This window comes from Furipterus horrens, unplaced genomic scaffold, assembly GCF_987537825.1.
Source record: "Furipterus horrens unplaced genomic scaffold, mFurHor1.1.pri manual_scaffold_4, whole genome shotgun sequence".
Classification (NCBI taxonomy): Eukaryota; Metazoa; Chordata; class Mammalia; order Chiroptera; family Furipteridae; genus Furipterus; species Furipterus horrens.
In genome coordinates, this window is record NW_028327174.1 from 203264658 (window position 1) to 203286146 (window position 21489).

The 21489-nt window shown below is 59.8% G+C and overlaps 1 protein-coding gene across 2 annotated transcripts in view; it reads right to left on the reverse strand.

Moving 5' to 3' along the window:
- Positions 1-4741: 4741 nt before the first annotated feature.
- OLFM1 (olfactomedin 1) overlaps positions 4742-21489 on the reverse strand; it is a 31136-nt gene continuing 14388 nt past the window's right edge. For both annotated transcript variants that reach the window (XM_090274983.1, XM_090274984.1), the window contains exons 3-6: positions 17469-17624; positions 15397-15616; positions 10815-10921; positions 4742-5993 (exon numbers count right to left, since the gene is read on the reverse strand). In XM_090274983.1, coding sequence (XP_090131109.1) covers positions 5319-5993; positions 10815-10921; positions 15397-15616; positions 17469-17624 — 1158 coding nt within the window. In that variant the 3' untranslated portion in view covers positions 4742-5318. The remainder of the gene's footprint in view (positions 5994-10814; positions 10922-15396; positions 15617-17468; positions 17625-21489) is intronic.

Here is a 21489-nt window from a genome sequence, read left to right on the forward strand (position 1 = left end):
GCACCTGGGAACTCCCCAAAGACGCCCCAGGGGACAAGCCCCCACGGGGGTGAGTCTCAGAAGTCCCCTGGGGTTTCCACTCTTTGTTTAGGACAGAGAGCTCTTCAGAGGCATTACCCTCAGGCCACGTTCACCTTTGCTGACCTAAGTGGCCGAAGGCAAAAACCCCACTTGGATTTTTAAAAGACTTTATTTATTTATTTTTAGAGAGAGGGGAAGGGAGGGAGAAAAATGTCAATGTGTGGCTGCCTCTCACGCGCTCCCAACTGGGGACCTGGCCCGTAACCCAGGCCTGGGCCCTGACTGGGAATCGAACCAGCGACCCCTCAGTTCACAGGCCGGCGTCCAATCCAGTGAGCCACACTAGCCAGGGCTCCCACTCGGATTTAGCGATGACACCGGGTGAGACGTCACAGCCATGGGGTGGGTGTCACTGTGCACATACCGGACCCACACATCACAGGATGGAACCCCAAAGGCACTGGCGTCTCGGCAAGAAGGGAGCCCAGCATGCACAGAGGAGACGCCACCCCACTGTCCGGACTCGGACCTGAGGCCAAGGGCCACTGGCAGGCACCTTGTCGGACCTACCACGTGCTGCGTGGGGAGGTCAGCCCTCTGGGACGTCGCAAGGAGGAGGGCGCACTGTCTGTCGCAGCCTCTTCAGGAGCGTCGGACACCTGTCACGAGCCCACACGGATGTGACTTTGCTCGGGGTCATTCACAGAGGTTGCTCTCAGGAGCAGAGCATGGAAACAGCGCAGAGACCACCAGGGCGGCGCTGAGGACAAGCGTGGTGCCCCGTCCACAGGATGGAAGGCCACGCAGCCACGGAAGGGAGCAAGGAGAGTCCCGCGTCCCTTATGTCACCTTTAGAGAAAATTGTCACATAAAAGTAACACAATGCAGAGTAGCATACAAGCGGGGTTCCTCTTGTATAAGAAAAGTGGGGTGCAAGCACCCATGGGTGCCTGTCTTTGCTGTTGGGTTCAAAGGACTCTGTCTTGGTCTCGTGGCCTGTGAAAATAATCTCTCATAGTGGGTTTATTAAGACAGGAGGCCCTTTCAGAAACAATTCACCCATAGGAAGCTGAGAGAGGCTGTGCTCGGTACTGCAGGTCCGGGCCACCAAGCAAGGGGCGTCGTATCTGATGGTGCTCTGCCCGGGCTGATGGCTCCGAGCTCCTCAGGCCAGGGGCAGCCCCCGCCCCGGGTGTCCAGGGAATCAGCCTCCATCCCCACAGCCCCACAGCCCCCACAGCCCGTTCCTCCTGATCATGTGCTTTTCGCCTGCACAGGTGGCCGGACAGGGGTCCGACCCCAATCCCCCTCCATCCCAGATCCCCACTCGGGCCTCTAGGAGCTGCCTCTGGGGGATTCATTGCTCCAGGAGCACTGCGGAGAAACCCTGGTCCAAAGTCTGGGCTCAGCCCCGGCCCAGGCACCCACTGGCCTTCGGTGACCTGTGAGCACCCGGAACGTGTCTGATGTGTCTCTACGTCAGCCGTGCCCTCCTGTGGACGTGGCCCCTCCTCCACAGGCGGTGAGCTCAGCCTCCCCAGTGGAGGCCACGGAGCCCGGTGCCTTTCCTGCAAGGTCATGTCAGGTCAAAGGGACGCAGGGCGGCGGGGCGAGGGTGGGGGCAGCTAACGTGGCTTCTGAGTGTCGTCTGCGCACAGACTCCCACTGGGAACCACCAAATGGGATCGATTACAACAGATGAACAGCCTCTCCTGTGTGCTCAGCTGTCTGACGTGACCCCTGGCCCTCAGCCCCCTTCCTCCTGCACGGTGGCCCCGGACTTCCTGAGAACCCCTAGAGTTCCACCCATGCAGCTGCCTCTTCCCTGCTCAGGCAGACGAGCTAGTGGGGGAGAGGCCACCTTCCCACACATCTTCCGTAAATTCCACACGGGCGTCGTGACTCTCTAGGAGCCGGAGGAGGATTCCGGGGGCACCTGCGTGGGCTCCTTGTCATGAGTTTCCTGTGGGAACAGGAAGCCTGTGGAAACTAGAAAAACTCCAGGCCTGGCTGTACCAGAATGAAGCTCACGCTCTGCCCTCCAAACACCCAAAACAACGGCTGAATTCTGATCCTGGGCCAAACTTTTAATCAAGAAAATTCATCCACAGATCTTCTGCCATCAGCCACTATATTCCGTTATTGGAATCTGGGAGATTTAGTGGCAGGACGGCTGTTTTATCTGCTCACTGGTGGGACCGTTTTTCTTGCGTATTTAATATCCTGGAGGAGTATTCTCCCTGGCAAACACTCAGTCTCAGACAGTAAATCCATTCTGGACGCATCAGGCCAGTATTTTGTCTTCTGGTGACTCCAGACAGGTATTTGCACATTTGTTTTCCCCCCATCATTAGGGGAAATGATGAAGAAATCGGCCCGTAAGTGCAGCCGTAATTACGAGGCAATCCTGATGATTGCATGGGACGGGGTCCCGTCACGTCGGAGCGCCGGTGGCTTTGTGGCCTGGGTCACTGAAACCCGGGCTTTTATCAGACGGGCCCGCTGCCGTCCCCCAGGGGGGTGTTGCCTGCCATCTCAGACCAAGGTGTTTCGTGAATGTGAAAGTATGAAAATGCACCCCACTCCTAAAAGTTGTCATTGCAGGCTGGTCCTGCAGGGGTTTGAGGGGGGCCTTCCAGCTAGTGGGGCCCTGACTGAGCACAAGGCGCCCCCGCCGCCTCCCGTCCTTGGTGCCACGGGCCACGGTCACCAGCAACAACGAGAGAGCAAGGGGGGGTTTTCAGGCTGTTTGGTCTTGGGCTTGGTGGCCCCCAAAGCATAAGTGGGTGTCAGAGTCACAGGTGCTGGAGCGCCGGGCAGACGAGGGAAGTGATACGGCGGGTGGGGGGGACTGCGAGGGACACAGGGAGACGAGACGCGTGGCTTCCGGGAGCCGGGGAAGGGGAGGGAGGAGGGTGGGGAGGGTGCTCGGGGGTGCTGAGCGTCGGAGGCGGAGGCCTGGGTGGGCGCAGCAGGGCGTGGGCAGGCGGGAGGGCCAACGTGCGTGCGCCGCGCTGAGAGAGCCTGTGCCCGTGAGAGGCGGCAGCGGGACAGGGCCGGCGGCGGGGCGGGGCCCACGTGGTGCCACCGAGCCAGGACCGCTGTCCCACAGTGACCAGCAGGTTTCCAGGGCCCTCCTGCCCCTCCCCCCAGTGGCTCAGGACTCACCCTACCTTCTGTCCGTCCGGGGGAGCTGACCGTGATCTGAGGAGACGCCCCTGTGGCCCTAACGCCCTGCCGTGCGTGAGAGGCGGCCACCGCGTCCCGGCTTCAGCTGTGGTCCTTGGCCGGCCGTGGGGTGGCGGGGAGCCAGGGAGCCTCTGCCCAGTGTTTCGTCCTTCACTTTCCCAACTACTGGCCAGGGCCGGTCACCAGGGCGCCTGCGGCGGCCAAGCAGGTGTGGTCCCCACAGCCCCAGCCGCTTCCGTCCCCGACTGGCTCCAGCCTCCCAGTGGGCACAGGGCCGGCGTTGCAGCTCCCCGGACACCCGCAGGCGGACTCCGCGGGGACAGAGCGCTGTGACGTCAGCGACACCCCATCTAAGCGCCACGGCAGCCGCCTGGGTTCCGGCCCAGCTGTCCCTCCAGGACAAGCGACGGGAACTCAGGAAGCGTGTGGGCTCATGTGCTCACTGGTTTGAGGGCAATGCCAGCTGGGCTGGGCGCTCGGGGACAGCTGGTGTTTCGCACAGCCAGCGTCACTGTCCTGGCAACCTGGTGCCACTGCCCACGGGCGTTGGGGGGCGGGAGGCCACTCCACACCTTGGACCTCGAAGGCCGGGCCCTGCAGACGGGCTCAGGACATGGGGGCACGGCCTGTCCTGCTGAAACCTTGGGCCCGGCTCAGAGCCAGGGCCCATTCGGCACCGCCGAGCGCGGCCCGTGGCGGCCTGGGCTCCTCCAAAGACCTGAAGCCTCCGTCTCCCAGGCCTGGGGCTCCGCTGCCCCACTCCGCAGCAGGGCCTCCGCTGGTGCCCCCCGCCACATCTAAAGCGGGGCCCGGTACCAGACTCCTAGCTGTGACCTCTGGGGAGCCCGGCAGGCGGAGTCAGCAGGAGTGGGTGAGGGTGGGGTCCCCAGGGGTGGAGCCCTGATTCTGACTCCCCAATGGGGGAGGGGCACCCGAGATGACCTCCAGGCTCCGACTCTTGGGGGATGGGTGGTCAGAGACCCAAAGAAAATGTGTCCACTGTCAGCTCCCAAAAGGAGGGACCGCCCTTCCCCTTTGGAAGGGACACACACTCCGGACCACGTTTGTGAGGATCTGAAGAAACCCAGCGTGTAACAGCCCCCAGAAAGGACAAGGGAGGCACAAACAGCTCCTAATATGTTTATTGTTCCTCAGGTAACTGGAGAGTACAAAGTTCCCCTCTTTTTACTTAAAAAATGTCCTTCCCACACGCCGGTGCCCTCAGGGACGCCCGCTCCCGTCAGAAACGGGGGTCTCCCCAGATGAGCCCTTCTGCTCCGTGGCTACGAGGGCGAGATATTGGATGGGAAGAGGACAGTCCCTTTGACAATGACCACTATGCACTGGGTTATCTCTCTACGAGGGTGAACACTGGTTATTATTTTTCTTTTTAGCAACAAGAACCGTCCACTTACTGACCCAAACTATGGCATCGCATGACAACACCCACTGCACACACCGGACGAACAGGTACCACCTCAAGGGACAAGGACACAATACACGACGGGCGGGCACGCTCGCACGCGGCGCGCCGGCCGCCGCGTGGCAGGGACTGGACACGGGGCGTGGGCTACTGGACAGGCTACTGGAGCTTCAGCACATTAATCTAAGACACAACCACGGCCGAGGGGTGGCAGCAGACACAGAGGGCGGGCGAGGGGGGCCTGCGTCGACCCCTCCAGACGCCGAGGGCCAACGGAGGCTCTGCCGGATGCCACGCGCCCGTCTATCCGCGCTGGCCACGGTCTAAGGAAAGGTCCATGCGATCCCAACAGTGGGTTGTCCTCGGGCGAGAACCGGCCACCGGACGTTGACTTGCTTCGTATGTCATTTGACCAAAAAGGGGGCCAGGGTGGCGAGGGGAGCCCCGGGCTGCAGTTCCAGCTGCAAAGTTGGGGGGGGCGGGTTTCTTCCCAAATCCGTCGCCCACTGGCCTGGGCTGGAGACACACACATGGAGGTCACGCCGTCCCATGACGCCCGGCTCCACGTGGCCGATGAGTTTCCAGAACTAGTGCGATCAGTATCGTGAGTGTTATTTTGGCAGCGGCTTCGCGGGGACCTCCATGCGGGCGAGGACCCGGGCTCCCGGCTTCCGGGCAGAGGCCACTACAACTCGTCAGACCGGATGACGTGGAAGAGGGTGACGTTGTAGAGGATCTGGTGGCCGTTGTTCCAGGCGTACAGGGCGCGGTCCTTGGGGTTGTAGTCCAGCATGGAGATGTGCGAGTACTTGTTCTGGAACGGGATGTCGATGTACTCGTAGGTGGACGCGTTGGTCTGGTAGGCGTAGTGGACCTTGGTACCCCCCGAGTAGCCGTTGGTGACGTAGAGGGTCCCGCAGATGATGAAGGCCTCGCCGGCGCTGCGCTTGGGGTAGCTGGTGTTCCAAGTCTGCAGCACCTGCAGGGACACAGGGTCCAGCTTGCTGATGACGATGTTGCCGGCGTTCTGGTTGGTGGCGTAGACGGCCCACAGCCCGTTCTCGTCCACCATCAGGTCGATGTCCGAGTGGCCGCCCCAGGCGTAGTGGTACATGTTGTTGTAGCCGGCGTAGTCCAGGCTGCGCATCTTCAGGATGCTCTCCGTCTTCAGGTCGAAGCGGATGACGATGTGGCTCTGGAACTTGTTGAAGTAGATGGAGCCGTTGTAGACCACCTGCCCGGTGCCGGACCAGGGGTGCGGGAGGCGGTGGGACGTGAAGTTGTCCGTGGCCATGAAGTCGGCCAGGGACCGGTACTCGCGCACGAAGCGGTTGTTGTGGTAGCCGTCCATGTACCAGACCTGCGGGGAGAGCAGGGCGTTAGCGGCTCCGCCCGGGGGGGCTGGGGCACCCCGGGGGCGCGAGGGAAAGGAAGCTGTGCCATGCCCCCCTCCCACACTCCAGGCGAAGCAGCGTTCCGTTTGAAGACCGGCCGGGGTGGGGGGTGGGGCCTGAGTCTCCTGCGGGTGGCAGGGAAGACCCGATCCCGCCCTCTGCTGGGTGCGCCCCAGCTGGGGGTCTGCAGGTGCACCCGCTCTTGTCCCTCTAAGGGCGCACAACGGGCGCTCCTGCTTGTTTGGGGAGGAAAGGAACTCCCTCCGTGTGTGAAACCCAGGCCGGCAAGACGGTGTTGAAAGGGCACAGCCACCTGGGCCCTGGAGGAGGCCAGGGCGCCCGCCGGGCAGCTCACGACTCGTGGTGACCCAGGGTCAAGGTGCAGACAAGGGCACCTCCCTCGCCCTCCACCCCCCAGGCCATCTGTGGTGGCAGCCGGCATTTGGGACCTGGGGAGTATCATTGCTCTTTGTCATTCAGGGGCTGGGAAACGGTCTCTCCGAGAGGAGCACAAGCTTCTAGAGGCTCTGACTGTCAAAATCAACCAACAGAACCATCCCAGAAGCGGCACCCGTTTGGGGTTACAGAGGAAGAGATTTCTGATTGTTGCTTAAATGCCAATTGACTCGAAACTGTCTAGACTTTGCACAAATCTTCAGTCGTTTCCAATGTGGGAGCAAACGCGGAGCAGGGGCTGGCGGCTGCGGCCGGTCTGCGGGGCCCCCACCGCGGCCCGGGCTGCCGGAGGCTCGGCGCAGCAGCTTGCCGACGCGGCGTCACACAGGCGTTCAGAATTTTAAAAAACCAGCACCTTGTTTCTGAGACATCCGTTCAGATGTGCTTTTTGTTTCTAATGAGATTAAAAAAACACAACTGGGCCTCCTTTGAGGCTCGTTGTATTTTTAGCCTTGGCGATGTGGTCGCGGATAACGACGCGGGCCAGTGTGCCCCCGACCATGTCACCCAAACTGGCCCTCCTGCCTCTGCTTGGCTACCTCCTGAGACGGGGAGCTCACTGCTTCTTTCAAGAGAATTCAAAGATGCCCCCTGAACCCTCTCCTGACCCCCTCCCTGAACCCTCCTCCCTATTTCAGGAGGCGAGCACTTGGTGAACGGGGGCAAACGTCTGCGCCCCGCCCCCCATGACAGAGCCTTTGATGGAGGGACGGGGTCTGCCGTGTCCCTGTCCCCCAGCATCCAGCGCCTCCTTTCTGTGGACAGGACTGGCTAAAATCAGCATCAAATTATTAAGGATTTCTAAACTGCCTTTTCTTCCTGTAAACAACACTCCTGGAGATGCAACTTTAGGGGAGCAGGTGAAATAAGGGCGCTCTGGACCCGGGGCTCTAAGTCACCCGTGAGAAGCCACTTGGTCCAGTGGAGAGGCCCACGACTGGAAGCCACGAGGGCCTTGTGGCCAGGGCTCCCCATCCCCAGAGCGTGTCCACGCTGATCCCCTCCTGGCCAAGTCCCAAGCTCAGGTGGGATCCCGCTCCCTCCAGGCGCATCCCCGGCTGCCTGGCCTCCCTCGGCACCACCCCACCAGATACCCTGGCAGCCTGGGACCTGCAGTCGTCCACCTGCTAAGTCTGCTCGCCGGGACCTTTCACACCCCAGGGTGACCCCAGGCCTCTGGGGCTGAGCCGGGCACTGGCGCTGGTTACAGCGTCCAGGTGACTCTCACGTGCAGGGCCGGATGCTCCCACGGGGCCTCAGCTGCTCACCCTGGACTTGACCACACTCGGTCCTTTGCAGGTGTCCCCAGCCTCTGCCCATCACCCGAGGGGCTTACAAAGCCTGGGCTTTGGCACCTATTCCTGCCACGCTCACCCCACGGGTTTGCGTTGTGGCCTTGCACCAAGATCTTTAAAAGTCTCCTAACAGGTTATAATGACCAAGCCAGAGCTGCTTGGCGAGGACATGAGGCCAGACCCTGTCCCTGCGTCCCCACCGGGGCTGGCTCAGGGCCCTGCCCAGCGTAGACATGCAGGGAGGTCTTCCTGTCGGTCACTGCTCAGGAGCTCTCATCCCCAGCCCGAGGCCTGGGGGCGCCGCGGGGAGCTGGTCCCCTTGCTAATGTCGGGGTGAGCAAGGCAGATGCAGACAAACATGAGGGAAGCAGATGCTAGACTCTGGAAGGGTCCACGGTCAGAGCTACGTGTCTCAGTGTTGGGGAACCGGTCCCTGGGGCACACGTGTGTCCCGGGAGGAGTGCAGCCTGGCAGGGGACGGGGACGCGAGCCTGGTGTCAGGGCGGGAAGCACGTGGGCAGGTCACGGCTCAGAAGGCATTTTATGGACCTGGCGGAGGAGCACCAGAGCCTGCCCGACTCACGGCGCACAGCTGGGGTTTAATCGGAGTCCAGGAAGCACAGGGGTCCCCAGCGAACCCCGTTCTCAGGGATCAGCCCAAGGGCAGTGGGGTCTGGCAGCCGGGCCGGCTCTTCTGCTGCCGCCGTAGCTTAGATGCGCCCTGACCAGGGTCCCCGCCCACAGCCTCTGGCCACCGCCCCTTGCCATCCTCCCTCTGCAGCAGCCGGCACTGGAGCAGACACTGATTTTTTTTTTTTTTTTTGGAGCGAGTCATTGGTCTCCTGTGTGTATGTAATCAAAACTGGACAGGAGGATGAAAAAGATCAAACCAAACAGAACAGCCTCTTCCAGATCACCGGCAGGACCCGGGGACGTGCCCCTTAGCGGGCTGGGAGCTGGGGTCTGGTGTGCCAACTGCCCCCTGCGCTCGGGGCAGGCCCCAGCGCCCCTGCCAGCCCGGCCCTCCCCTCCTCCCCGCCCTCCTTCTCTGTCCGTCACCAGGCTGCTTTCCTGGAGGGTGAGCAAGTCATCAAGCAGAAAACAGGCATCTAATTATAAAGAGCATCCATCACCGCCCCGAGAGCTTTGCGAATCAACGCCCTCGCCATGCGGGGGTGGGAGGCGGGGTGAGCCTCGGGCAGCCTGGCACTCGGTGTCTGAGCTCAGATAAGCAAGTGCTCTCTCAGGCCCAGCGAACGGCGAGCACATCAGGGCCGAGGGCGTGTCTGCAGCGTCAGGCCAGGGCTCCGTCTCTGCAGTGCCAAGGTCACCGATTCCAGCGCCCGGGCCCCACCCGGTCCACCTGGGCAGGCGGGCTGTGTGTGCTGTGGCAGCAGATGGCAGGCAGGATGGGGCAGAGGGCAACGGCAGGAGGCGGTGTCAGGAGACGCAGCCTGCTGTAGACATTTGTTAATAAACCCGCTGGCCAGCTTTCCCCAGACCCTGGCTGGGTCACGTGACCCCTCTGGACCTGGACTTTCTCATCAGCTCAGTGGTGGTGACGGTGACCTCCTTGTTGGAGGGTCGCAGAGGGCTGGCCCAGGACAGACCCCCAGCGTACACAGCGGGACGGAGGGCCAGGCAGCGCGGTGCATGTGGGTCCCTTTCTGTGGCGCTGATGGAGCCGCCGTCGGCAGCACATGCTCAGCAGTGCCCGGCACGCAGGACGCGGCCCTCAGGCTGGCCGCTGACACCTCCCTAACCCGTACTTGGCAGAGGTGGGGTCTTCCAGGCGGGGCATTGACGAAGAAACAGCCAGGGTGACAATTAGCCAATTAAACTGTTAGAAAACTTGTAGCACCAGGTAGCTGCCACGACGCGGAAAAGAAAATAAATAAAAGAAAAGAAAAACAGCCCCCTCCCTGACGATACCCAACCCCTAGTGTTCCCAGGTGTGTGGGAGCCAGCCAGCCACCCCAGAGGCCTCCGCCAGCAAACACTGGGGTGAGCGCCTAGGAAGACGCGCTCCCTGCGCGGTGACATGGGGACTCTTCTCCCAGCCCCAAAGCCCAGCAGTCCTGTGCCCACACCTGGGTGCCAGAAGGTCAGGCGCCACTTCACGTTCGAGTGCGCGAGGTCATGCCTGACGCTGCCTTCCCGACGTCGGGAAGGGGACTCTCAGCAGAGAGGGACTCGACCCTCCAGACGCGGCGCAGAGGGTCTCAGATTGCCCAGAGGCAGAGTGGAGGTGGGTTTTTTTCCAAGTGTTTGTTTTTTAAATGTCCCGCAAGCCACTGAAGGAAACGGGTCTCACGACTGATGGGTGTGGGTGACAACGGTCAGGCTGGTGGACACAAAAGGACAGCGAAACCCACGCAGCCTCTTTCCACTGAGAGCTGGGGCGGAACCTTCCTTCGGAGGAAGGTCCCAGCGGAGGCGGCTCAGCGCCCAGCGGCGTCCCCGGCTCTCAGCCCGCGGTCCCCATCTCCCTGCCTCCTAACGGGGCTCCGACAACAGGACCCAGACCCCCGATCAAGAGAAGCGTGGTGCTTGTTTCTCTCTCTTTTTTGAATTTTTACCCCAGTGGGAAAAATCCAGGGAAAAAAACATGGCCCCTTTCTTAAATCAAAAGGAACAGGGCTTCCCATCAGCATGAAAGGAATGGCAAATGAAATACAAATGAGATGCCTGTAAAGCAACAAAGGCCTAATGGACTCTCCTCCCCGGGCAGAGGCCGGCGGGCGGGCCGGAAGCTTTTAGACACTGAGCGCCCACCAAACCCAAGGGACGCCGGCCTGGGGAGGGCCCTCCGGGGTCCGCTGGCCGCCTTCATCCTCATATCCAGCCCCTTGGTCTGTGCCAGACCCCGAGGCTCCGAGCTCCGTTCTGTCCACAGCCCTGGAGTGCTCTGCTGGGTGGGTGGGCACAGTGGCATCAGCATGACAGCCAGACACTCAGGGGCGGAGACCGCCAGATCCGACAAGGGCACCCTTGTCCAAACGACCCCCAGGCCCAGCCCCGACGAAGGGCACTTACCCTGTTATCACCTTCTGGGGCCAGGGGGTCCGTCATCCAGGACCCGAACCTTGAGCCGGAGGTCTTGATGGTCACCGGGTCACTTATGCCCGTCAGCTTGCCACAAGCTGGAAGAAAGCCAGAGCGCAGGAGGCGAGTGAGTCCCTCGGCAGACCCCTTGCCCACCGTGGAGGACGCAGGGTCCCCTCCGCGCCCTCAGTCTGGGGTTATTCCTAGAGAGCGTCTCACGCCTGGCTCTTCCCAGTGACTCACCAGTGCCCAGGGCCAGAGAAGCACCGGAGGCCAGGGCAGCAGGGAGGGAGGGGCGGCCATCCCCCCACCCCGGGCCTCCCTTCCTGCCGGGCACTCCTGTGGTCAGGTAGGGAGGCCCCGAGCAGGACGCTGGGGGCCACCCTGCGGTTCATAAAGCAAGAACAGGGTGCTTCGCTTCAGCCTCGCACTCTGCTCCCCGTCGTCAGGCCCAGCCCACCCCACGCAGGGCTGGCTGCCTCCCCACCAGGCAGCCTGCGAGCTTTTCCTGGAGGGTGAGAGCATCTCTTCCTCCTGGAGGAGGAGCCGGAGGCTGGAGAGCCAGGGCTGCAGGGTGCGCACAGACCAGGCACGGCCGGGGCCTTGGATGGGACTGCAGGGCTCTCCCCGCTCGCAGATGGTGGCATTCTCAGGGCCACCCTGTCCCACAGGCACTGCTGAGGCTGGGACCTGGCGTTCCTGCTCAGCCCCAGCCCCTCCCATGGTCCGTGGGCCTCCCAGGCTGCACCTCTTGTCCCACCTGACTCGAACCCGTGCACACAGCTGCTGAAGTGAGGCCGAGTCCCAGCCTCTCGGCCAGCGTCAGGGCAGCGTGCTCCTGCGCCCCAGGAGGGGATCCTGGGGGCCGTGCTCTCTGGACCGTCCTCCCCTCCTCCAGGACCGGATGGAGGAGGCCAGGGGGCCAGACCTCTGTCCTCTGCATCATGCTCCGAGCCCAGCTCCGCTCAGAGTCCTGGCCACGGGCCCCGTCTTCCTGCCCCCACAGCTCTGCTCACTGCTCCTCCACCTGGAATGCCACCCCCCGTCCCAGCTGTCTTTTGGGGCTGGACCCAAACCGACGGCCCTTCCTGGGACCTCTCCCTTCTGAACCCCACCTCCCATCCTCACAGACCCGTGCTGGTGATTCCATGTGTCCTGGGGCCACAGGCGAGAGCTTGCTGAGCTCATCTGTTTCCCCAGCACCCAGAAGGGATGGATGGATGAATGAAGGAGTGAATGTGTGGATGGGTGGACGGATGGGTAAAGGCGTGGACGAGCGGGTGACTCAGCTCTCAGTACTTAGAGGTGAAAGTATTCACCTCTCTGAAAATCCTCGACAGACTCTTGCCTCACTGTGTGTCCCAGGAGAGGGGGCGGGAGGCAGAGTGTGGCACAGAGAGACAGTCGTCCTTGTCCACAATAATGACGTCCACCTCGGAGGGGGATGGCGAGGGTCACACAGCTAAGCAATGAAGAGCGTCCAGCAGCAAGCCTGACGTGCAGGACGCATTCCACAGGGGCTGTGCTACTGTCATTCCTGGGAGTCCAGACCGAGGACGCTGTGGCCGGTCGCACTGCGTCCGGCCCGCGGGGGACCTTCTGGCCTGTGGCCACACGGAAGGGGAGCTGGCCGCTTCAGGTCCAGGTGGCTCTGCCGGGTGGCTTGGTGCCCCTTCCCCCTCACCCAGGCGCTCCGGGCCCGGGCTGAGCGCCGCCTTCTGCCAGCCCCTGGAGGAGCCTTGAAGCCGTGGACGAGAGTGGGCAGGGGCAAGGCTAGCTGCCCCAGAGCCCGGCTCTTCACACGGCTGGCAGCAGGGCCAGTGCGTCAGGGCCCGGGCTGGAGGCCGCCCTGCCTGAGTCAGGAGTTATTTTTGGTTCTCTGTCCAGACTGGCTCTGCCAAGACCTCGGGAGCAGCCAGGATCGAAACAAACCCACGGCAGCGCCGTGTGTCCCTTGAGGCACACTCAGTTCACGGGAGTATCCCTCTGTCCTCAGGAGTGCTAGGGTGCGTGGTGGGGGGCTTGGAAGTGCCCAGCAGGTGTACCTCACAGGAGGCTGAGCTCCAGGACACACCCCCTGCCAAGGGACCCAGTCAGACCCCCCCCAGGAGCCCAGGAGCAGAGGGCGGGGAAGGCCGCCCGCTCAGGACAGCTGTCAGCACCGGCTCCTCAGCGGGCGGCTGCCGGCCCCGGTTCTATGCTCCTCGGCAACGTCCAGGCAAGGAAACAGCCTGCTGGGAAGGTGCCTACTTGCAAGGCTAAAGCAAAGGCTAAACGGAGCGGCCACAGGCTGTCGGCTGGGTAATTAAGTTGCTGAGCGTGAAGAAAACCTAGGAAGAGGGAGCAGCAGCAGCTGCTGAACCTGTCAGTCTGTCCGTCTATCATCTGTCCGTCTGCTGACTATCACCTGTCTGTCCACCTGTGTCTATAAACCACCTGCCATCTGTCTACCTACCTACCTACCCACCCATCACCGCCTGCCTGTCCTGCCGCCTTCTCTGCGCCGGGCGCCGTGCAGAGCGCGGGATGCGAATGCCCACCGTGGGCACGCCGTAACCCTGGGGCACAGGGACTCCTCCACCTTTGCTTTACAGACGGGAGAGGCTGAAACCCGAGCTGGTCACCGCAGCCATCTGTGACACGTGCTGCGTCCCCCAGACAGAGTCTCGGTTTCATTCCCCAGAATCTGCCCGGTGTAGGTTCAGTGTGGACCCCTGAGCCCCACCTACAGACCCGAGCAGCCGGTCTATCTACAAGGCCAGGCCTTTCGAAGAGAGAATTAAACCAGAGGTGAAATCATGGGGTGGCCCTCCAGCGAGGAGAGCTGGCCTCCGAGGGCCTGACCGCCCCCTCATTACCCCCAAACGAACTGTTTAGCAGCCAAGGGTAACACGGGACAGCCCCAGGGTCCTAAGCCATAAGGCAAACTCATCCAGCTTCTAAAAATAGCCTGTGTCCAGGTGGCAAGACTGCTTATCCGGGGAGGGGCAGCATCCCTCTTGGGAAGGCCATTAGCTTCTCACCATTTGTCATGTTTTACTCTGAATTTCCCTTTTGCTCCTTGATCTGTTAATTGCAAGATATGGAGGTTTTATCTTGGTTTCTCCCTGGTATACACAGTCTGTATATGGGGGGAGGGGCTGCTTTGGGGTCAAAACATTACAAATGTCCCCCACCCCATTCTAGATTCTTTAGAGGCCAAGAGAGACCTCGCCGCGGGAGGGTTTAGTCTGGGGGAGACAGAGGCGGTAGTGGGCTCAGGGCCATTGTGGGCAGAGACCCAAAGACGGTGCCCAGCGGAATAACTGCACAGCGGCCCCGTCATCGATCGGCCGCATGGTCACTGGCACGGAAACACCACGTGTGCTCTTGGAATGTCAGCATGGAACGCGCTGGCAGAGGCCATTCATCCCAGACCCTCCTGGGACGGTCCCAGGTCACCGAGCCCCCAACCCACCGGCACGTGGGCACCGTGAAGCATGTCACTGAACACGCAGTGGGCACTCACTCATGTGACACACCAACACGGATTCACTCTTCATGCCAATACGCCTTGGGCTTCTCTTGGGGTGGGGGGCCTTAAACGTGTGTCTCCGCTGCGTGCCTAGGGCAGCTCTGAAGTTGATCTAGATGTGGGACCTGCCCGGGCAAAAGGCTGGCAGCTCGGTTTCCTGGCCCTCTGTGCAGACAGCAGCACAGGCCCTTATTCTTCTGGGTCACTTTAAGTTCATCATAAAGAACCGGGAGTGTGTGTGGGCAGACAAAAAGGGAACTCAGTCAGAACATCAAATAAGAACCAAAGGGGAGCTTCCTCCTAAAGCAGAGGCACCCTGAGTTACTCTAAAAAATACACCGTGGAAATGAGCAACCTTCGTCTTAAAACCGGTGGTGAGAGCCAAAAAACGGAACTGGGATGTCAAGGGCGGATTCAGGCACCAACGTGTCACGGTTCGTTAGGGCAATTAACAGGGGGGTTGATGAGGCAGGCGGGTGTTCAATCACGAGTAAGAGAGCCGAGAGGTGCCCCCCCCCCTTGAGGGGTCTTTAAGAAAACGCGAACGGAGCTTGCAGCTCACAGCTTCCATCCTCGCGGGTGCCTCCACGCGTGGCGAATGGGAGCCCTGCTCCTGTGGCGTGACTCCATTTGCCCTTTTCCACGCGCGGTGCAGCACCTGAGGAGCTTCCGCAGCCCTCGTCCTGGACCTGGAGCGCGTCTGGCATGTCCGATTCCAGCCCTAAGCAACTCGTGCCTTAGGAACTCACCCCAACACACGCGCGCGCGCACACACACTCTTGAGATGGTCTGTACGTGTGACAGCAGCCTATCGGCTCCAGATGTGCATCTCGGTGGGGTCTGGGAGCCGGCCTCTGCACAGGGCGGGTGGCGGAGGTGGGGGGGACCCAGCGCTCGCGAGGGCGCAGCGCGCACGCCTCTGCCCTGGCCGGCCATCAGCTCGGGCAGCCAGGCGGGCGCTGTCCGCTTCAGCACCACGCCCCCGAGCTGGAGGCGGTGGGCGGGGCCGCGGTGGGCGGGGCCGCGCCCGCCCCGCCCCCAGGGTGCTGCCGGGCCTACCTAGCTTTTGCATGCACGCACGGAGCCTCTCTTCAAGATTGGACACTCTGTTCTGGAGCTCATCGTAGTCATAGGCGCCAATTTCCTCTTGCAGCTCGTTAAGCACTGACGTCAGATTCTGGACCTCCTCTTTAAACTGCAAAACCAATTTGGCATCGGCCTTGTACTCTTCCAACACAGGGATCAAAGGCCTAAGTTCATCCATTTTCGCTTTTATCGCCTGCAAGGTTAAAATAAGCTGGGTTCAGTGCGATGCGTGCAAAAACTTGCCACACCCTGCCTTGGCCCGGCTTCTCCCCAGGCGAGGAAGCTGCGCGTGCTCCCGCCTTAGTTACAGGTTTATTTATCGTCTGATCCCACAGCGTTAGAAGAACGTATTAAACAGTCTTCAGAACACCATCATATTTGGGAAAGGTCTTTATTGTCATGTAGGATGCAACATCTGAAGGTTACATGCTTTAAGTCACATACACAAAGTTTCTTTTTGTTTTCTTTTTCAAAAAATGCATTGACAAGGGTTCAACGTGTTCATGGAATGCATCTACAGTCGCATGCAAAAGAGGATCGTGGTTGGAGTCAAGGTTCCTTAGTGGAATGGCGCTAAGTATTGGAAAGTAATAGTAAAAATGCAGGGTGCAAAAAGCTGTCTGGCCCTCTTTCATGGGGACATGGGTACACGCTTCTTCAGTCACTGCGGCATTGAAAAAACGCTTTTAAGTTAGCCCTGCAAGCAAGAAAACGAAATACCGTTGAAGAGCTACCTCACTAGCCTGCCTCACCCAGATAGCCAACCACAGACAGATATTTTCATGGTCACTTAAAAAAAAAAAATCACACTTCAGTGCCAGCGTTAGTCCAAACACACTACTCTGACAGTTGTATAGATTTCCTCACATGATTTCTGTGGGCGTGTTTAATGCCACGCAAGCGTGGTGAAAGGCAAGGCCTGCTTTTCTTCCCCCAGAGCCACTGGGCCCCAAATCTGGGGCCTGGGGGAGACGGCTGAGTGGACAGTGCTGAGGAACTAGCTGCGGCTGCCAGAGACACCCTCATCTCTAGAGGACCCTGACGCTACCCCAGAGCAGGGAGTGCTGGCCTTTCAAGGAGAGACACTAACTCTTTTTGGTCAGGCAGATCAAAACCTCTTTCCGGGATAATTCCTGACACGTCAGAAGCAAGGACGAGACGTCCACCTGCCTCCCGCCAGAGCGACTGCTCATTTCTCCTCCACGGGATCAGGCCTGCTGTTGTTTTATTCATGACATAGATTTATAACTTCATTAGCGTGCCATTTCGGCTATCGAAGGGATGGCTTTAAAAGCGAATTTGTTCTTGCTTCATGCAGAAGCACATCAAAGGGACACGTTAGCATTGAAAGGACCCGAAGGCGCGTCAGCGATTTCCGGTCAAGCGGGGCTGAGTCATCACCTGTTCATTTGCACCTGGGCTAGAGTCCTCATTCACATGCACGGGTAGCTTAATTGAGGTGCCTATCGTTTCCCGATTTCATAATTTTGAAGCTGCGTTAACTCTACGTGTATATATACATATTTGTACATATGTATATATCATTTTAGGTCAAACAAACTGGCCTTCAGGTGCAGAGTTATCTGGAGAAAAGGATCACTTACCACAAAGTGGGAAAGATGTTGGTGTCTCTCTTTCTTCCCTGTGACTCTACCGTGAGCCATGTCACAGCTAAATTAGGTCAGTTGTGAAAAATGGCCCTGAGTGATCCCGGCTCAGACACGGCTCTAATCAATTAAGCTAATCCCCCGCTAATGTGGTTTACCTGCAGCAGCTGTGGAATGACAGGGACCGCTGCCGTCCCTGCCCAGCTGATCTGGGACTTGGCTCGAGAAGCTCAGGGCCCGGGACCCCTGGCCTCAGAAGCTGCGAGGTGCTGGCAACCACGGCCCTGGTCTCCCCCTCTCAGGGCAGGTTGTTTCCAAGGACAGCAAAGGGCAAGCCCTGCTTCCCCCCACCCCCAACCCACCATCGCCCTTTCTAGAGGGAAAGGAGAAGCCTGGAGGGAGACAAACCCAGTCTCGGAGGAGGAGGAACGCACGTACCTTGAACTGCCTGGCCAGGTGTTGCTTATGACTCTCCTCCACCTGTTTGAACTTGGACTCCAGGCCTTTCATCTGGTTCTCCATCTTCTCCACATACTGCAAGTCCCTCTGAGTCCGCCGGTCCAGGACCTCTATGGATTGGGACATGTTTTGCACCTGTCAGGAAGGCAGTAGGTTCAAGGAAGGCGCCGTGGCATGTGCCCGCTCCCCAGTACGAGACGGTGACATTTCCACGTGGCTGCCACGCTGGGAGCCAGGAGCGGCCAGTGCATCGTTTACCAGTTAATCGCCAGTATCGGGGACTGTTAGGACGCACTCCCCAAATGCAGCAGATCGGTTTGGTACCCTTCTCTCTGCCGTCTCCCAGAGCGGGCACTTCAGCCAGGACGCAGACCAGGGCAGGAGCCCCAGCTCCGCATGGGCTGCAGCTCCAGGCTTACGGCTTTGGGTGAAATTTCCCCTTCTTTTTTGGGAGTGGTTCCTACTCTCTTTATTCTGCAGGACGAAATCAGTTAGGCAGATATCAACACCTGCGAGAAGGGCCAGCATCATGGGCACCCAACCCCCCAGCCCAGGGACGGCTTCTCTTGCCCCCTCACACCCACTGGGTGCCTCTCGAAGAGCATTGGTTGGGGCGCATACAGAACGAGGGAGCTGGGACTGCTCTGCCTGACTCATTGCCAGGCCCCCTCCCCCCACCTTGTCTGCCATCCATCACACCAACAATATTACAGGTGGATGACTGCTCTGTAAACACGCACATTCGGGGCCCAGAGTCAGGAATCCATCACCCAACAAATGAAGAATTGCCGTTTTACACCCTTACGGGCAGGTCTGAATTGAGTCTCGCCTCAAGATGGAATTTTAATATTCAACAGGGTTCTGGGGAGCTTAAAAGAAAAACAATTTCGGCACAGCCACCTGCTCTTTATTTTCAGGAAACTGGCTTGTGATTCTGTGCGAGCGCATTGGGGCGGCGGCGCAAGGCGGCCAGTTTGCTCAGAACCCAATCCCGGCGTGAGGGAGGAAGGGACCGCCCGGACCGCAGATCTTCATTTCTGAGTTTCTGCGGATTTTGAAAATACTCTCCCTTTTAGGAACAAAATCATTTGGGTATGAGGCTCAGCTCTGCCTGGTCAGTGAAAAGAAGAGACGGTAGTGTGGTTTCCCCTTCTTACTGCACCCCCCGCCCAAAGAAATAAAGTAAAATAAAATAAGAGACAAGCAAAAGCCTCCTCAGTGAGAGAAAACCGGCGCTGTTCATCATGCACTTAAACATGCCGGGAGTTTTATGACTTGTTATTTGAAAGTCACACACAAATTCTGCTGAAAAATTCCTGTTTGCACAGCATGTGGGCGACAGACTCTCTCTGATCCTTTCTCTTTAGACGCGTTATGGGAACTAAAATATATGTGCTCTATTACCCTTAAGTCTCCCTGTGCCCCTCACCTGTCTTCTTCTATCACTTTGAATAACTGCAGCACTTCGTTTGAGAGAAGTTGTAATGTTTGCTTTCCTTTGCCCTTCAAGGCCCAGCCCAAATGGCACCGCCTCCAGGGAGGCCTCCCTGATGAGCTGAGCCAAAAGTGGCTGCACCTAACTTGGCAACAACATCACCTTACTGGCACAATGCCTGCACAGCAGTACCCTGCACACCTGTCTCAACCACTTTGTTGGACGGGAGACTCGTTGAGGGAGGGGGCGGGGCCTCCTTCACACCTGTAACCACAGTACAGGATTCGGCCACCTCTGTACAGGAGCAGGCCCTGCAGCCATATGGCTGGGAGGAAGAGACAACAAATGGTGGCCCCAATTCAGACCCCACCCCACCCCAGGGGACCAGACTCCTGCCTGAAGGCTGAGGCCACTACATGCTGAGCCAACGGGGTGGCTTGGGTCCCGCCCTCTAACTGGGGGCTGCACGTAGCACAATGGGCTCATTTGCCAAAGAAGCAATGCTTTCAACACATTAAAAAATTTAAACTCTCAACTTTACATTTAGAAAACAAACTTTAAAGACTGCCAAGCAACAAAGCACATCCCTTCCCAGCCTACAGCACTTCCCCCAGGCAGTTCACACCTCCCGGCCCGAGGCTACCCCTGCAGGGTCCTCTTCTCGCCTGGGAGAAGATGGAGCATTGCAGCCCGGTCTCTGGGAGTATCCGTTCTCTCCTCACCTGTTGGGAGTGGGGTGCAGACACACCTGGCCTTGGGGGAGTAACTAATGGCTCATATTCATGGAACACTTTCCAAGTGTTGAGCACGTCAGTTACGTGTCTCATCCTGGGAGGTGGACGCTACTTTACACATAAGGAGACCAGGGCTCAGAGACGTTAAGCAATTTGTCTGCCCTCACACAGCGGTCAGCCACGCCCCTAGGCCTGGCCTAAGCCCCAAGCCCACACTGTCAAACCCAGGGCCCTGCACGTGCGTGTCTTCAAAGTGCACGGAGCTGGGGCCTCTGCCCACCTTCTGCACTCTGAGGTCTCCGGTGGTCCTCCACCCTGACCCCGGGCACCTCCCAAGGACTCCAGGTCAATGACAATCACAGCTTCTGGGCGCGGGACCCGGGCCTGCCGTGGGATGCTCACAGGCCGCTGGTGACGTGCGGGAATGGAACAGGATGGAGCTACCCAGTGCAGAGCACACTGTCAGTGCTGGGGCGGCGTCCCTGCGGCAGCCTGCCCTGCCCAGCCTCGCCCTGCCCCGCCGCCTCCCCTACAGGAGGGGGAGGAGGCCGAGGAGGAGGCGGGGCGCAGACAGCGAGCCCCGCCCCTTTCTAGCAGAACCCCAGAGAGTCCCCACAGCCCATGGCGCTGCCCCACAGAGCACGGAGCCCACGGGGTAGAACCGCGCGGGGCTCTGCATGTTTAAGCAGCGGTGCTGGGGCCTGTGAGCAGGAGGAGGGGAGCTCCCAGGTCTGTGGTCCCAGCGTTCCTAGAGCTTTCCAGGACCCCGTATTGGCTTTCTGTCACCTCCCGGGAGCTAGAGGGCCTGGTCTCAGCGCCCCCCTGCCCTCAGCAGCCCCAGAGGCCCCTCCAGGCTCCACCCCTCTCCTCTACGGTGTTGAATAATTAAAGGCCCAATAGGCTCTGGGTCTTGTTTGCTGTTAATAAACGTTTGTGTAATCTGGTAAGGACATTTTACCATCACTCTTTTTAAATGACTTGGTGGCTCAGGAATACAAACACGATGTCCCTTAAAGGGAAGCAGACTTCAGGGACCCGGGCACTGTGGCCTTCATGGCCGCCTCCTGCCCTTGGAAACAAGGTCCCTCCCGTTCCCTCCAGGGCCGGCCAGTGAGGGGACTGGCTGGGAAGCAACAGGACCTGCTCTGCCTGCAGACTGACCCGGGCCTCCTGCCGCTGCGCTGGCCTTCCTGGCGCGGGGGTCAGCACTACGGCAGCCCCGCCCCCCCACCCCCACCAACGGCTGCTCTCGTGTCCCCATCTGAGGGGAGAGCCGCAGCGTCACTGCTGTGTGGGTGTGTATGTATTTGTGTGCATGCGATGTGTGTGTGGTGTGTGTGTGCATGGGAGTACCTGTGTGTTTGTGTGCATGTGAGGTGTGTGTGTGGTGTGTGTGCGCATGTACCTGTGTGTTTGTGTGTGTGGTATAGGTGTGCATGTGAGTACCTGTGTGTGGGGTGTGTATCTGCGGTGTATGCATCTGTGCATGCAGTGTGTGGTGTGTGCATATATTTGTGTCTATATGAGTTGTGTGTATTTGTGTGTGTGGTATTCACGTGGATGTAAGTGCCTGTGTGTGGTTGTGATGGACCTGTGTGTGATGTGTGTGGTGTGACCCCACTCTCTCAGGTATGAGGGGTCCCCTCTCCTTGGGGGAGGGTGACGAGGGGAGCAGAAGGGCCCACCTATTTCTCCCTCTTCCCTCGGGAGCCCCCTGACCCAGGGCATGAGAATCCAGGGCTCCTGGTGTGGAACGTACCAGGAGCTGAGTTGGCCGTGCCACCTGCAGCAGCGCCTCTGTGGGGCAGAGGCCACCGGGCCAGGGGGCACC